The sequence below is a fragment of the Melozone crissalis genome, unplaced genomic scaffold (genome assembly GCF_028551555.1).
Source record: "Melozone crissalis strain CALT ecotype California unplaced genomic scaffold, PUWL_Pcris_2 ptg000017l_1, whole genome shotgun sequence".
Lineage (NCBI taxonomy): Eukaryota > Metazoa > Chordata > Aves > Passeriformes > Passerellidae > Melozone > Melozone crissalis.
Genome location: NW_026535795.1, coordinates 12,662,888 through 12,680,300, shown reverse-complemented (window position 1 = coordinate 12,680,300; position 17,413 = coordinate 12,662,888). Strand labels below are relative to the sequence as shown.

The window sequence follows — 17,413 nt, the reverse complement described above, 5'->3', positions numbered from 1 at the left end:
TTTATTTGTCCCCTTTTATTTTTTTTTGCTTTTCTTTATTTTCCCCTTTTCTTTGTCCATGCAAATCCATGATGTACATGGTGCCCAAAAACCAAGATATTTCTTTGTCATAATAACTCTCTATGATCCCTTCACCTTCTAATCTCTTTGCTAACTTCTGATTAACTGCTGTTACAGTCTGGACTGAATAATTGAGTTGAAAGCCATCAGACCCCATGAAAGCTGTAAAATCAGGAATTTGGTTTGTTTCTTTTGGTTAAATATTTTTCTCTGTATAGAGAAACATAAAGGTTCAATACAGAAAAACTGAAGCTACAGGTGAGGTCTGATTCCTTTATAAAAATCTTTCTTTCCACCACTGTTGGGTGTTTGAAGCATCTCAGTTTTTCTGTCAGAAGCCTCAGCATTGTTCCAACTAAGAGCATTGATTTTCTGCTAAAATTGCTGAATTCCTGCAAGCTTTGATGGGATTTCAGAAAGCTGACAGCTGTGCCTTGGGAATTGCTCCCTAAAACTATTAAACTCACAAATCCTTGACCATGTGTAATTATTGCAGCAAAAGAAGCTGTGGGCTGGCTGGGTGTCTCTGAGAAGGTTTTGATCTGTGAAATTTGTAGCTTGTGGTTCCCTTAGAGGTGGAATAACCTTCCTCTGCTGGGCATTGTGGCTGCTGGTGGAAGGACCAGTGGCCTTTCCTGACCTTTTCACACTGCTGTGTCCTTTAGAAAATAAATCTCAGCCAAAAACCAATGTATGCAATCAGTCTGGCAGCAGTACCATGACTTCTTGGTTCAGAACTCACTTTTTCTCTTGGGAATCTCTGTCTTTCTTAGAAAGCCATGGCTGAGCCTGCAGTGGAGTTGCCATCCCTGGATCCCAGCTCTGACCTTTTCACACTGCTCTCTGTCCTCTCCAGAAAACAAATCCCAGCCAAAAACCAGTCTCAATCAGCCTGGCAGCAATGACCATGGCTTTTCCTTGGTTCAGAACTCCCTTTTTCTTTTGGGAATCTCTCTTTTTCTAAGAAAGCCATGGCTGAGCCTGCAGCCATGTGCAGTGGAGCTGCAGTGGAGCTGCCATCCCTGGATCCCAGCTCTGACCTTTTCACACTGCTCTGTGTTCTCTCTAGAAAACAAATCCCAGTCAAAAACCAGTCTCAATCAGCCTGGCAGCAGTACCATGACTTCTCCTTGATTCAAAACTCCCTTTTTCTCTTGGGAATCTCTCCCTTTCCATGCCTGAGCCTGCAGTGGAGCTGCCATCCCAGCTCTGACCTTTTCACACTGCTCTATGTCCTCTCTAGAAAACAAATCCCAGTCAAAAACCAATGCCCCAATCAGCCTGGCAGCAGTGACCATGACTTCTCCTTGGTTCAAAATGCCCTTTTTTTTTGGGAATCTCTCCTTTCTAAGGAAGCCATGGCTGAGCCTGCAGTGGAGCTGCCATCCCTGGATCCCAGCTCTGACCTTTTCACACTGCTCTGTGTCCTCTCCAGAATATAAATCCCAGGCAAAAACCAATGTCTCAATCAGCAGTGACCATGACTTCTCCTTGGTTCAGAACTCCCTTTTTCCCTTTTTCAAAACTCCTTTTTCTTGGGAATCTCTCCCTTTCTAAGGAAGCCATGGCTGAGCCTGCAGTGGAGCTGCCATCCCTGGATCCCAGCTCTGACCTTTTCACACTGCTCTGTGTCCTCTCCAGAAAACAAATCCCAACCAAAAACCAGTCTCAATCAGCCTGGCAGCAGTGACCATGACTTCTCCTTGCTTCAAAACTCCCTTTTTCTCCTGGGACTCTCTAAGGAAGCCCTGGCTGAGCTGCAGGGGGCAGCTGCCATCCCTGCATCCCAGCTCCTCCCTGATCCCAAACCCCTGGGGCTCTGCTGACCGTTGCTTTCCCTGCTGGGCTGGGCCAGCACGTTAAGCTGCAAGTCAGTGCTTTCCCCAGGGAAGTAATTGGGACAGCTCCTTAATGACATCAGCCCCCCTGGCTGTCCTGGGAGCAGATAGCTGGGGATGAGCCCCTTCTGCTGCCAAGGTGTTGGAACAATGCAGGAGTGTCGTGGGGAAGTGAACTAGAAGTAATTTGTCTGAGTCAGACTTTTGGGATATGTAAGTGACACTCCCTGCCCTCCCCCAGGGCATTGTTTGGGGACTGGAGTGCCCTGTTTGGGTTCCTTTTTTTATTAGCATTAAAAGCAAAAGAAATAAAGAGACAGTTGGGAAGCCACCTGCAGTATGGCCAGTGCTTAAGGATCACAAACAAGGGTCATTTTCTCCCCCCAGCCCCGACTGGTTTTGAATTTTAAGATGAGCAGGGGGTTGTTTGTCTACAACAACTTTATTTTCCCCCTTGTTATTTTTTCCTTGACACCTGACTGATGCTGAGTGTCTCTAAAGAGGAGCAGAGTCTCTGTCTTTGCTCAGTTTGTCACTCTGGATAAAATTGAAGGGTTTAAAATGATGCTTCTCCCTCAGATTTTAAGCCTCTCTTAGAGGCAGTTTTAAAGGTTAATGAATCAAACTGATCAAAAGTTTTCAGCAATCCTGAGCTTTTCAAGCACACTGACTATCCTGGGCTATTAATCATTTATTTTATGAAGGAACAAAGCAGGCTCAGGGTATTTACTGCTGCTGCCCTGGCATACCCACTGTGCTTCCCTTCCCTTTGGAGGACAGCTTGTGTGCTGGGCTGCAGAACCCTTTCCGGGACAATTGCATTATTTAACAAAGGTGAAAATGAGACAGCTGCCTGACATTTGGGTCAGGGAAGCTTTTCTGGAAGCTTTTCTGGGCTGTGTTTGATGCTGGCAGTGAAGGAGAGGGTGTTTGAACCTGTGTTTGCCCGTTCAGTGCTGCAGGGGAGGTTTGAGGAGGCTGGGGGTGTGACCCTGTGTGTGTGATGGGACAGTGCATGGGACAGAACCATCCCTGTGTCTGTGCAATGACCAGAGAACTGCCCTGCTCAGGGCATTTGTCAGAGAATTATGGGATGGTTCAGGTTAGATGGGACCTTAAAAACCATCCCAGCCCCTGCCATGGCAGGGACACCTTCCTCTATCCCAGGCTGCTCCCAGCCCTGTCCAGCCTGGTCTTGGGCACTGCCAGGGATGGAGCAGCCACAGCTGCTCTGGGCACCTGTGCCAGGGTGGGGAGGGTGCAGAGCAGCTTTGATATTGGTGCTGTGAGACTTTCCTGCCCTGCTAGGATAGGTCAGGCTCTGCTTTACACCCAGCTGGGTGTGTGTGGAAGGGCAGAGATGATCCCTGGCTGCTGACAGAGCCCCCAGTGCAGAGTGAGCTCTGCAGGCTGCTGGGAGCTGCCATGGCTGCCTGCATGGTGCTGCTGGAGCCACCAAACCCTGTGCAGATCCCTCACCAGGAGAAGCTGCTGGGGAGCTCCAGCTCATTTTCCCTGCATCAGCACAAAGGTGACCTTTGGATAATACCCCAAGCTGTGTGCTGCTCCCTGTTTGCCAGGCTGTGTTTGTCTCCCTGGCTCATGGCAGCCTGGAGCTGAATGTGTTTTCTGATGCTGCTTTTGAAACCCAACAGATAAGGGAGGAGGGGAAATAAGGCATCATGTCTGTCTGCCACTGTTAATATTTTTGGGGTGTTAATCTTGAGTTTTCAACCTGTGTGTTCCTACCAGATTGCTGGAGGAGGTAACTTTTTTCTTTATTTAGAAGAATTTTCATGTCTCTGCTGGTGAGGAGGGAGAAAAACAAACTAAAAGCTCTATAATACAGGTATTATTACCTCTGCTTTTGAGATGTATTTTATATTCATAATTACTGTGTAATCCAGGCCTTGATTTTCTGACAGCATAGAATAAAATAAAGAACATAACTCAGGTAACTTATGTGACATGGATCAGCTGCTTGTAGAAATATCTTGGATTTTGGGTTTAAAACAATAAAAAGAGAGGGCAGGGGGTTGTTGATGTGGCTCTGTCCACTATGAATCACCTTCTTGTGGCCATTATTTCTGTATCATCACTCTTTGAATATTACAATACTGTACTTTGTCTACAAATAAAAATCCTAATTTTTTGTCTTTTTTTTACTGTCATCATTTTTAAACTAAAATCTTTGAAACAATGCCTGATTATTGCATGTCTGTAGTCCTGGATGTAGAAAAGCCATGCACAAGGTGCAGTTTTGGCATGGTTTGGGCTCTGGTGTTACCAGCTTGGAAACAACAGCTGGGGCTGCTTTGACCCCAGCATCAGATTTAAATCCTGCATGGGTAAGGATGCCAGCTGCAGAAAGAAACTGGGATGGCTGACACACCTTTTTGGTTTTTAAAATGTGACAAATAAAGAAAATAAGGATGTCTAGGGATGGTTTTGCTGCCTCTTCCAAGCTAAAAGGGAATGTGCTGTAGAGGTGACTGCTGTGGTGGTGGGATGAAGCAGTTGCTGAGTGTAAGATCAAACCTTCAGCTTTGTAGCTGTTGGAATGCTGGAGTGTCCAGCGTGGGCCATGAGAAGCCAAATTAACACCCCCAAACTGATGCCAGTGCTACCTTCAAGTGGTTTTTCCTCCTCACAGAATGTCACACTGTCTGAGCCCAGGTGAAGCTCTGGGTGACCTGTAGGTTTTGTTCTGACAAAAGCAAAAGCGTTCCAACACTTCTGGGTTCTCAGTGACCGTGTGGTGGGAAGTGAACCTGGACTGGCTGCAGACACTAAGGAGAGGTACAAGCCAGAGCCTGGCATGTTCCCAAATCACTCCTGGATAAAAGCCCCAGGCTCCCAGAAACACTTCAGCCTCTCTGTTCTTCCATGGGTGAAGAACACTTCCTTTGAGTGAAGGAAATGGAACAGCCCTATGGAATGGAGTGGCTCTCAGTGTTTGTGGTGTTTTGGCTCAGAGGATGAGACAAGGCTGCCCTGGCAGGGTATGGAGCAGGGCAGGAGGGGAACAGGCCCTGTGCCCATGGCTTCCCTGAGAGACCCTGCATGATGTGAGCTTTAAAAGCAGGTGCCACCACAGGAGAGGAGGAGGTGGCACTGCTGAGTCTGGTGTGCCCAGCATCCAAAGAGGAGCTGGCCTGGTGTCCTGTGGGAAGAACTGTGTCATCTTCTGTAAAGATGCAAGGGAACAGGCACTGCCTGGCTTTGGGGACTGGGATCTGAGAGGAGACACCTAAGCCGGGGCTGCTCCCTTCTGCCACAAGCCAGCTTTAGACACTCAGTTCCTCCAGAAAATTGCTTTGGTTTGCACAGAACAGCAGTGATGGCTCAGGTGGCAGAGCTGAGGGACTGCAGGGTCAGGACAGCACAACTGGGGGGCTCTGGGCTTTCCCCAGCTGCAGATTGTGCCACACTGCCAGCTCACCATCCTGTGAACAAAGCTGGGGACAGGGGCATTGGCAGGAGACCCCAGGGAAGTCCTGCTCTCCTTCCATGTGCCAGCTCAGCACACTCTGTCAGAACCCAGGACATTCCTCTGGCTGCTCTGGGTGATTCCAGACCCTGGCAGGGGGCTCAGAGACCTTGGCATGGGGTCAAAAACATCTGTGCCTTCAATTTTAGTCCATGGAAACAATTACCAACTTTGCGTGGAGATGTACAAACCACAAGAGTTTGAGTAGAATGATAGTGAATTTACCACAGGGTGAAAAAGTAGAATTTTGGGGATTTAGAATGTGGGTTCAAGAGACAAGATGGAGGAATCTGGGCATGTCCTGTCCTTCTTCTTCTTCTTCTTGTCCTCCATCTTCTGCTGTGATGGTGGCACTTTTGGATTGGTTTAGAGTAGAGACAGACTGTCTAACATAGGTGATAGGGATTGGAAAATTATTGTAAATAAAGTACATGTAGTTTTTAGTATAAAAAGCCAACACCACCCCAAGGGCAGGGACTGTGCCACAACCCGACCTGCTGGACAGATCTCAGCAGGTCAGAGAAAGAATGGAATAGATAAGAAAAGATAAACAACCTTGAAAAGCAGAACTGACAAATCTCAACTTCTTCTTCAGTCGCGGGGCTGGGAAAAAAGAGACTTTCTGACACCTTGGGGTCATCTTAACCACAGAAACAAGAACACTCCGTGTGGGAGCTGCTGGAGGCAGGAGTGGCTGTGATGGCAGGGACAGAAGCTGTGCTCCCGGGACACCCAGTGGGAGCTGCTGGAGCAGGACAGACTGCCATGGCAGGGACAGAAGCTGTGCTGGAGCAGGACAGACTGCCATGGCAGGGACAGAAGCTGTGCTCCCGGGACACCCACTGCTGCCCCTAGCTGAGCCCAGGGCTGTGGGTTTCCATCCTGCCAGCTCTCCTCCCCCTGCTCCCGCTCCAGGTGATTTTCCAGCACAGGTACCAGCTGTGCTCCAGCTGCAGCCTTTTCCCAGCACACACCCCTTGCTCTGAGCCCATCCCTCAGTTCCAAACCCAAAACTCCCGCAGGCTGAAACCTGCTGGGGCGCAGAGTGTCTGAGCAGGCTCCCGATGCTCTCCAGCCCAGCAGGGCTGTGCAGACAGAGCTTTATCTGGGAGCAGCACCTGCCGCACAGCTAATCTTGGGAGCACGTCTGCACTCCTTAGCGGGGCCGCAGTTGTGCTGAGACACAATTCATCTGCTTCCCCTCATCCACATGCAAGGAAAGGCTCTGCCCGCCCTTCTCCCAGCAGCGTTTGCCTTTCATTTGTCTGCACAGCCGGCCCTTTTCGCGCTCCGCAGCGGGGGCAGAGCCGGCTCCCCCCGAGCAGCTCCCGCATGAATTAGGGGGGGTGAAGGCGGCCTTTGTGAGGCGGGCGGGAGCAGCTGGTGCGGCAGCTGTGTCCCAAACCCTGCCTCGTCCCGGGAAACGCCGGCCTGGGGCTCCCCAGGGATGCACGGGGAGAGCTCCGCCAGCCCTGCGCTCCCGCCCGCCTGCTGGGGATGCCTCTTCCCCCTTGCCCAGATGGAAGAAGCATTAACTGTGTGCAAACATCTGGTCTAACTGTTGCTCATGCTTCCTAGTAATGATGATATTGCACTGGAAGGGCTCTGGAGAGTGGGGCCTGGAATATTAGAGAGGCCAAGTGTTAATTAAGTGTATTAATTTCCTTTAAGCGAGGCAGCGTTTCTATTTGCTCTGTGCTGATGAAGAAATGAGGCGCGGCGAGTTGATTTGATTGGTCACGGACATGCACCGTGGTCCTGCTGTATTTAAGGATGGAGGGATCCAGGGAAATCACAGCCCTGCTCCGTGCTGGCCATCCCCATGGGAATTGCAACCACTGCCAAAATATCCAGCATAAAATCCTTTAAAGCCAGAAACCTGTTAGGCCAGCACAGGGGCACTGCATGTCAGGATCTGCTCTGCAGCAGAGGAGTTAACTCATCCCTGCAAATGCCTCCTGCATCCCACGCACTGCTGGGAAAAACAGCCCTTCTTCCTTCTCCTGCACAGCCCTTCTCCTGAAAAACAGCCTTTCCTTCTCCTGCACAGCCCTTCCTTCTCCTGCACAGCCCTTCTCCTGCATCCCAGACAGGTCAGGTTTGGCACTGCTGGTACAAACAGCCCTTCTCCTGCACCCTGGGCAGGTCAGGCTTGGCAGCAGGGCTGGGGCAGGAGCCAGCACTGGCTCCCAGCCCTGCCTGGCACCAGCAGCAGGCTGGGGGCCACTGTGCTCCACCAAAACCCCCAGGGACATGTGGGGCAGCTCCTGGGGGGCACAGAGGGGTGAAACCCTGGGCTTGGCTCAGTGGAGTTTTGGGTGCCTGGATTAGACCCTGCTCCACACTTTCCTCAAGAGCTTCCCCACATCTGGGCTCTGCAAAAGGCCTAATCTTGAAATTTTAAAAAATTATTATTAGCAGGATGTACTTTTTTCCTTTTTCATTTTGCTTCCTCATGCAGCAGAGGTTATCAGTGTCCTGCAGGCTGCAGATAGTGGCGCTGGGAGCCGCCTGTCCCAGCCCGTGTCTGTGGGTGGACTCTCATCTCTCTCAGCATATGGGGCCACTCCCGGCTCCGTGTGCCGTTCCTGTGTCCCTGCCTGTCCCCTGCCACACGGTGCCACGGCCGGAGATAGCGCCTGGCACGGTCAAGTGCAGGTTGTGCTGCCGGCAGAGCTTTTCCTCTGCCCTCTGCGGGGTTATCAGGCAGTCCTGAAGGAGCTGTTCGGTGTTCGGAAACACAGAATGCCGAGCGGAGGGAGCAGATTGCAGCATCCCGGGGTTTCTGTGCGGGCAGGATCCCTAAAGCAGCGTGAGCCTGAAACCTCCAGATTTGCCCCACAGCCTCACCCGTGATCTCGGGGCTGCTTTGAGCAAGGGCAGCCCTGAGCTGAGCCCTGCATCGCTCCAGCATTTTTAGACTAAAATTCTGCAGAGACCTGGCCCCGCAGGACAGGAGAGCCCCTGCCCCAGCACGGCTGAGCAACACTGGTGTCCCCAAAGCACGGCAGGCTGGGCTGGGCTGGGCTGGCTGTCACCCCCGGGCAGGGAGAACACACAGGGACAGCCTGGGACACCCTGCAGAGCCCAAAGCCACCTTCTTCCCAGCAGTGACATCCGAGGCGGGGCGGAGCCCCCAGGGCACGGAGCGAGCTGAACTTTGCTCGTGGGTGCGTGGCCCGTCCTGCCGGGCACCGGGGCGGGGAGCGGCCACACCGGAGCCCGTCAGCCCGGCGGGGCTGAGCCCGGGCCGGGACCGAGCCTGGAACTCCCCACGGGGGAAAACCGGGAGCGGGGGCCGGGTCGGAGCGAGGAATCCGCGGCGGAACACAGGAGGGGACACCTCAGAGGGGGACACAAACAGGGACAGGGGAGGGGACACCCCCGAGCGGGACACGGGAGACAAACAGGGACAGGGGAGGGGACATCCCTATGGGGGACACAAAGAGGGATACGGGAGAGGGCACCCCCGAGGGAGACACAAAGAGGGACGTGGGAGGAGACACCCCTAAGGGGAGACCCAGGGTACACAAACAGGGACAGGGGGGGGAACACCCCGTGGGGGACACAAAGAGGGACACCCCTATGGGGGACACAGGGACAGGGGAGGGGACACCCCCGGGGGGGACACAAAGAGGGACACCCCTATGGGGGACACAAACAGGGACAGGGCGGGGACACCCCCGGGGGGGACACACACAGCGCGCGCCGCACCCACGCGCCGCCCCCGCCGCGTCCCCGAGCCGCGCTCCCATTGGCCGCCGCCCCAGCGCGACGCCGCTGATTGGCCGCCTGTCAGCGCGGCCCCCGCCCGCCAATGGCCGCGCGGCACCGCCCGCCTCCCCGCTCGTTCCAGCCAATGGCAGCGCGCCCTTACATCCCCGCCGCGGCGGGCGCAGCCAATGGGCGGGCGGCGGGGCGGCTCGCGCCGCTTTTCGCGGCAAAAAGGATTTGGCGCGCAAAGGCGCGCGGGGCCGGCGCGCCGAACAATCCGGCGGCGGGCGCAGCGGAGCCGGAGCCGGAGCTGGAGCGCAGCGGCCCCGCGCCCGCCATGGGCCGCGCCCCTGTCCGCGCCCTGCCTGCCGCGCCGCCCGCCGCACCGGCGGCACCGGCTGCCATGTGAGCCATGGCGGCGGCGGGCGGCGCGGCGGGGCTGGCGGCGCTGCTGGGCAGCGCCTCCCCGCACCTCCTGATCGTCTCCGCCGCCGCCGAGGAGCCCGCGGGCGGCGGCCACCCCGATACCGACCTCCTGCTCTTCGCCACGCCGCAGCCCGCCCGCCCCGGCGCCGCGCCCAGACGGCCCGCGCTGGGCCGCCCGCCGGTAACCCCCGCGAGTGGGATGGGGAGGGGGCGGGGGACGGCGCCGGGCGGGGGCTCCGGGGAGCGGCGGGCTCGGGCTGTGTTATGGGCTGGGCAGTATTGAGCCTCGAACCGGCTGCGTACCGACCGGGCCGTATACCCTACCGGGCCGTATTCCCCACCGGAGTACACGGAGCCGGGCTATACAATGGGCCCGGCTGGATACCGGGCCCTGCTTTGTGCCGTACCGAGCCGGGCCGTACAGCGAGCCGTGCTCTATATGGACCGGGCTCCATACCGGGCCGGGCCGTACCGCTCCGTGCCATATGCCGTGCCCTGCTCGGTGTCAGCCCGTGCCCGGTGCCCCCGATTGTGCCAGGCTGTACGGCCGGGCCGTGCCACGCAGCACCTGCCGGGCCGGCCCTGCCCCGCCGCCGCTCCGGAAGCCGCAGGCCCGGGCGCCGGGCCGTGCTTGGCCTCCCCACCCACGGCCCTGCCGCCTTTGGGGCGCTCCCCGCAGCGTGGCAGGGCCCCCGCGGTGGGGACAGCCCCCCATGCCCGCCGGGTGTGTGACAGCTCCTGTCACCCCCTCCTGCCCGGATCTGGGGTGTCTGCACCCCACGGTGCTGGGGGGTTCCTCACAGACACCCTTCAATAGCACTGGAGCCTGACGCCGTCCCTTGCAGGTGAAGAGGAAGCTGAACTTGGAGACGGATCACCAGTACATAGCGGAGAGTTTGCCAGTGAGCCGGGGCAAGGCCAGGAACCCTGCCAAAGGTATCAGCTCCGCTCCCCCGGCCCCCCTGCCAGCCCAGCTCAGAGCAGAGCTCCAGCAGCCCCACTCTGCTCCCCCAGGCTCATCCCTGGCAGGTTCTTCCAGGCCCTTTGGAATGGGCTGTCCCTGGGGCTGTCCACTCTCCACACTCCCTGCTGTGCCCTGTGCTGGTGGCACGGTTGTCCTGCCCTTCTGCTGGGTGCCACACTGGCTCTGTCCCTCCCTGTGGGATGCAGCTGTAGGTGCCAGCGTGGTGTCAGTGCAGTGTCCCAGGAGGACCTGCTGCTCTCTCCCCCCTGAGCCCTGCCTGCCACTCTCTGTCTCAGTCACACCTGCAGCACAGGTGTCACAGCCTGTGCCAGGTGCTCCAACCTCCTTCCTGCAGGGGATTTCGGCACCTCACCCCATTGCCCTGACAAAACAGATCGGGTTTGGGGTGCCAGTCCAGTCCACAAGCCACCTACAAGCAGGTGGCAGGAGTTTTTTGACCTTTAAGCTCTGCTTTTCCCTTGTGGCTGAATGACACTTGTCCTCCACGTCTGGCAGGGGCAAAGTCTCCTGGAGAGAAGTCCCGGTATGAAACCTCCCTGAACCTCACCACCAAGCGCTTCCTGGAGCTGCTGAGCCAGTCCCCAGATGGTGTGGTGGACCTCAACTGGGCGGCCGAGGTGCTGAAGGTGCAGAAGAGGCGCATCTACGACATCACCAACGTCCTGGAGGGCATACAGCTCATCACCAAGAAATCCAAGAACCACATCCAGTGGCTGTACGTCCCTGGCCTCACGGGGCTGTGCCTGGGGTGGGGGAGCTGTCTGGGTGGAGGATGGTCTTACTTGGGTGGGGAGTTTCAGGGTGGGGTCACCAGAGCTTCTGCTGCAGGGAGGGCTGTGCTCAGTGGCAGGAAACTCCTGTGAGTCCCCTGGGGCCCCCCAAGTCATCCAGGGGAGTGGTGGGGGCTGCATCCAGCCTTGGGGAGCGCTCTGCTGCTAAAATCCCTGCAGGGCTGGTTCTCCTTGGGGGCACAGCGAGCTGTGGGGGCTGGCTGCTGATGGGCACGGTGCTCCCCAGGGGCAGTCAGGCCACCGTGGGAGCGCCAGGCCGGCACCGGCTGCTGGAGAAGGAGCTGCGGGAGCTGCAGGCGGCCGAGCGGCAGCTGGATGACCTCATCCAGATGTGCACAGTGCAGCTGCGCCTGCTCACCGAGGACCCCGCCAACCAGCAATATCCTTTGCTTGTGGGGCGGGGCTGGCTGGGTGGGGCTGTGGTTGAGCCCTGGAGGCGCAGGCAGGGCGGTTCTCTGCCCACATCCCCTTGTGTGTCCCTTCCTTGACCCGCCCCACCGCAGCCTATGTGACCTGCCAGGACCTCCGCAGCATCGTGGACCCCGCGGAGCAAATGGTGATGGTGATCAAAGCCCCCCCAGAGACCCAGCTGCAGGTGTCAGACCCTGCAGAGGTGAGTTGGGGTCACGCTCTGCTCCTCCTGTGCCCTCCCTGAGCAGCCCAGGGTTCTCTGCTGAAGGAGCATCAGGGGTAGCACGGTCAGGACAGACGGACACGAGAGATCTCTGCAGCCAGGGCTGGAACTTGGGGTTTATTGCAAAGGGCCTGGGGGCAGGGCCCTGCTGGGAGCTGCCAGACACAGCCCAGAGCAGGGTGAGAGAGGAGAGGGGGAGAGAGGGTGAGAGGGGGAGAGAGTAAGAGGGTAAAGAGAGCGAAGTTCCCTTTCCAATACAATAAACCTTCTGTGCTGAATATTCTGATTCTCACCAACCAATCTAGTACAAGGTACAAATCCTACAGCATTTCCATACAGCCTATAAGAATCATTACATTACCACACTGTGTTACATTTGAAACCCTAAAAATCCCTCTTTGGGCCCCTTCTGCCAAGCTGGCAGGGTCTGCTCTGACCTTTCCAGTTGTTCAGTAACTGAGGTGTCTCAAAGCTTGCTTTCATTTCAATCTCGCTTATAGTTTCCATATTCTCAAAATCTTTTGCCAGGCAATCATATTGATAAGGCTTTCCTGCTTCATCCTCCCCAACACTCTGCGTGTCCCTGTGCCACCCTGTGTCACTCCTGTCCCCTCCCCAGGCGTTCCAGGTCTCGGTGAGAAGCACTCAGGGCCCCATCGATGTGTTCCTGTGCCCCGAGGACAGCTCGGGGGTCTGCAGCCCTGTCAAGAGCCCCTTCAAAGCCCCTGCTGAGGACTCTCCTCCCAGCCACTCACAGCCCAGAGCCCCCCTGCTCCTGCATCCTGCCCAGGATGTGAACATGCCTCTGCTGCCTGGAGAGCAAGGTGGGGCTGGGGACAGCCTGGGGACACAAGGGAGGGCCTGGGGACTCGAGGGAACTGGGGAAATGAGGTGGGGCCATGAGGGGCCTGGGGACATGAGAGGGCTGGGAACACAAGGGAGGGCCTGGGGACATGAAGGGGCTGGGGGACACAAGGGGCCTGGGGAAATGAGAGCTGGGGACATGAGGGAGGGGCTGGGGACACGAGGGGCCTGGGGGACATGAGAGGCCTGGGGACATGAAGGGCCTGGGGACACCAGGGAGGGCCTGGGGACACCAGGGAGGGGCTGGGGGACACGAAGAGCCTGGGGATACAAGGGGGCTGGGGACACAAAGGGGCTGGGGGCACAAAGGGGCTGGGGACACGAGGGGCCTGGGGTCACAAGCCTGGGGACACAAGGGAGGTGCTGGGGTCACGAGGGAGCTGGGGACATGAGGAGCCTGGGGAAACGAAGGGCTGGGGACATGAAGGGCCTGGGCACACAAGGGAGGGGCTGGGGTCACCAGGGAGCTGGGGACACAAGGGGGCTGGGGACAGCCTGGGGACATGAGGGGCCTGGGGACATCAGGGAACTGGTGGGATGTCACGGTGGCTCTCAGCCCCTCTGTAGTGGCACAAGCCAGGAGCTGGCACGCTGCTCAGGCACCCCAACAAGGCAGGGAGGTGGGAAGGCAGGATCTCCCCAGGCACAAAAGCCTTTTTTGGGGTTTCTTTGGAGAGCATGATGGGATTTACAGCTGTTGCCATGCCCACAGAAGCGCTGCTGCCAGGGCCGAGCGCGCTGCCCAGCAAGGGCCCCAAGGAGGAGGAGGAGGAGGAGGAGGTGAGCCTGTCTCCCCTGGCCTCCATGGACATGCTGCTGGAGCAGAGCAGGGAGGAGCTGGCGGCTTTCCTGCCCGATGAGTTCATCAACCTGTCGCCGCCGCAGGCACAGGACTATCACTTCGGGCTGGAGGAGGGCGAGGGCATCAGCGAGCTCTTCGACTGCAACTTTGGGGACTTCACCCCCTTGGACTTCTGAGGCTGAGCCCTCCCGGGTGCCTGGGGCAGTGCCAGGGCAGGGCAGCCCCGCTGGCTCCCGTGCCCCCTGTTCCCCACCCATTTTTGCAATATTTTCTCATTATCCCTCCAGCCCGGTGGCATCCCCAGCTCCAGCCCCACGGGGAGGATGCCAGGGTGGGGTTCCCATCTTGGGGGACCCCCCCCATAGGGCCCTGATCAGGGGCACTGCCCAGGGCAGAGCCACTGCCCCCCAGGAGCCCGTTGCAGAGCTTTAAGCAGTCCTGTGTATAGATTAATGATTTGATTAATTTATTATTGTCCCCTGGGGACAGCGTTTCATTTCCACGGGGGTTTGGGGGGGGCTGTACAGCAGAGTGGGGGTGCTGAGAGTTTTTGTTGTGCTGGGAGGGGGTGGTGGAGGTGTGGGGGGTGCTGGCTCAGGGCTGTCCCCCTGCCTGGGGGCTGCCCACGGCCTGGCTGAGCGTGGGGTATTTATTTATTATTTATGGCGTGTGGAGCTCTCCCAGGACATGGAGGGGGCAGGAGGACGGTGCTGGTGGGACATGGAGGGTGTCACCAGGGTCCCACCAGCACATCCTGGCTTTGCTTGGGTCCAGAACGGGGCTGGCAAGGCCACGGCTGTGGCAGGTGGCAGTGGGGACGGGGCTGGGGGAGCTGGTGGCCCTGGCACCGTGTGCTTGTCCCCTCAGGGGACACAGAGGTGGCCAGGGGGAGCATTTCTGCAGGTGAGCACCCAACTGTGCTGTCTCCAGGCTTTCCTTCCCCTCCCTGTGCAGCCCTTTGGCTCTGGCTGCCCATGCCCAGACCACTGGGGCTGGGAGAGGAGGGCAGGGGGGTCCTGAGGTGCCCCTGGGCCGAGCTGGAGACGCACTTTCACTTTTACTGCCATTTAACGAGCTTGTGTTCCTCGGAGCTTTGTGTTTAATAAAGGTTTCTACTGACTCTGCCCTCTGCCTGTGCTCAGGTGCCTGGGGGTGTGAGGGGTGGTGGGGACCTCAGCTGAGAAACTGAGAGGTTTGGGGTTACTTTGAACTTGAAATCCATGCCCAGAGATGTCCATACCTGGGGCTGCCAGAGGTGCTTTGGTGCTTGGTCCCACCCAGGGCGGGATGTGGGTCTGACCCTGCCCTCCCTGCTCCCCCACAGAGGCTGAGCTGCAGGAGGATGGGGTGATGGGGCTGGATGGGGTTTGCTTTCCTTCCAGCAGCCCCTGTCCCCACTTGGCTCCTCTCGTGCCTGGTTCCCTCCCCGCCTTCCCCCTGGTTTTGGGGCAGCATTTTCCTGGCTGGGGCTGTCTCGGGTTGCTGTTGTTAATTGCTGCCCCGAGATGTGCAGGGTGTCTCTGTTTCGGCCCGCACAATTGAAGAACGAGTCTGGACTCTTCACTTTTCGGTCTTGAGGTTGTTTATTAATTCTTATCTATAAAATTTTCTTTCTGCCCAGCCAAGATCTGCTCAGCAGGGCAGCCACAGGCACTCTGACCACCCCCAAGGCGGTGTTGTCCTTTTATACTACAAACTACGTATAACATATTTACACTTAATATCCAATACCTATCACCTGTGTTAGACAGTGAGTGCACTTCTACTCTAAACCAATCCCAAAGTGCCAACATCACTGCAGAAAATGGAGAACAAGAAGAAGAAGAAAGGCTGGACATGCCCAAGTTCCTCCATCTTGTCCCCATAACCCCCATACCAAAAATCCTAAAATCTAAATTTTCACCCTGTGATAATTTTATTATTATACCATTCAAACCTGTGTGACTTTTAGGTCCTCATACAAAGCTGGTAACTTGCTCCAGGGGTCAAAATCAAATCCCCAGGTGCCCTGGGCTGTGTGCCAGGGTCTCTGAGCCCCCTGGCGGGGTCCTCAGCAGCTCTGGGCACCTGGAGGGATGTGCTGAGTTCTGACGGCTACAGCATGGGGCCAGTGTGAAGCCACTCCCTGCACTGAGTTCCCAGCTTTCCCCGTTCACCCAGCCCTCGGTGCTGCCCCAAGGCACCTGCTGGCACAGGTCCTTGTGGTCCCCGTGTCCTTGCTGCCTGGGGACAGACACACTGCCAGCAGCAGCAGCCCTGCCCTGATCCCTCTGCAGGACACCAGGACTGACGGACATTGGGGACCCCAGGGAGGGGAGCTTGGAGCTCCCAGGGGCTCCAGGCAGCCAGGATGGGGCTCAGGGGCTCCCTAGTGGCATAGCCAGGGCTGTGCTCCTTCCTGCCTGTGTTTGTGCCCTTTCTCCCCTCCTCCTGCCTGGTTGTCCTTTAAACAGCCTGATAAATATTTCACCCTGAGCGTGTTGTGTAAACTCCCCCTGCTCCTGCAGCGGCAGGCAATGGGATCCCAGGTCAGCACAGGCTGCTGGGTGGCACAGAGAGCCCATCACACTGCCTGGCATCCTGCCTGCACCCTTGTGCCTCTCTTCCCACACCTTCTTCTCCGTGGGTTTGGGTGGCGTTTTGTAATTGGGCAGACAAGTCTGCATTGGGGGCTCTGTGGGATCAGTTATTAGGTTAAAAGGGAAAATAATCCAGGTGTCAGCTCTTAATTGGATAGTTTAGTCTTAAAAGACCTTGGAACAAGAGATTGTTGCCATTTTTGTGGTGCTTTTCCAGTGCACTGAGCCTGGTGTGGACAGCGTGCACAACTTCAGATAAGACAATAATAAACAAGAACCTGAAGACCGAAAAGATCCAGTGTGTGTCTCTTTCCTGACATAGAACCACCCCAGGAGGGTCTCCCACAACAGGGGAGCCCCCAGGGAGGGCCCAGCCATAACCCAGAAGTCAAGGAATCAGCAACAGGTACCCGACACTGCAGAGTGCCCAGCCCAGCCCATGGCAGCTCCTGCCCAGCCCTCCCTCCTGCTCTCCTCTGCTTAGTCCTGAGGTGATGGATGGTGATGGTGATGGTGATGGTGATCTGCAGTGCTGCAAAGGGGAGAGACCCCGGTGTTGGGGAAGATGAAGCAGGAAAGCCTTATCAATATGATTGTCTGGCAAAAGATTTTGAGAATATGGAAACTATAAGCGAGATTGAAATGAAAGCAAGCTTTGAGATCCCTCAGTTACTGAACAACTGGAAAACAATGGCATGGCCAGCTGAAGGTGATCTCCTTCTGATGGAACAACACCCTCTGCTTGCAGATAGGCCCAAGGGTCAGAGCAGACTCTACAGCTTGGCAGAAGGGGCCCAAAGAGGAGTTTTTAGGGTTTAAAATGTAACACAGTATGGTAATGTAATGATTCTTATAGGCTGTATGTAAATGCTGTAGGATTTGTGTATTGTACTAGATTGGTCAGTGAGAATCAGAATATCCAACACAGAAGAAGATTTATTGTATTGTAACAGGAACTTCGCTCTCTTATCCTCTCTTTTACTCATCCCCTCACTCTCTTTTACTCTTTTACTCTCTCTCTCCTTTTTACCACGCTCTGCCTTCTCTCTCTCTCCCCCTCTCCTCTCTCGGGCCTGCTCTGGGCTGTGTCTGGCAGCTCCCAGCAGGGCCCTGCCCCCAGGCCCTTTGCAATAAACCCCAAGTTCCAGCCCTGGCTGCAGAGATCTCTCGTGTCCGTCTGTCCTGACCGTCCTGCCCCTGTCACTCCTACACCCCAGCACAGGAAATGGT

At 56.6% G+C, this 17,413-nt stretch overlaps 1 protein-coding gene across 1 annotated transcript; it reads left to right on the top strand.

Moving 5' to 3' along the window:
- Nucleotides 1-9,514: 9,514 nt before the first annotated feature.
- On the top strand, nt 9,515-13,780 carry E2F1 (E2F transcription factor 1). The gene is made up of 7 exons (XM_054274747.1): nt 9,515-9,709; nt 10,374-10,464; nt 11,009-11,228; nt 11,531-11,683; nt 11,803-11,917; nt 12,558-12,762; nt 13,515-13,780. The coding sequence occupies exons 1-7, from the start codon at nt 9,515-9,517 to the stop codon at nt 13,778-13,780; spliced, it is 1,245 nt and encodes a 414-aa protein (XP_054130722.1).
- The last annotated feature ends 3,633 nt before the right edge of the window (nt 13,781-17,413 follow it).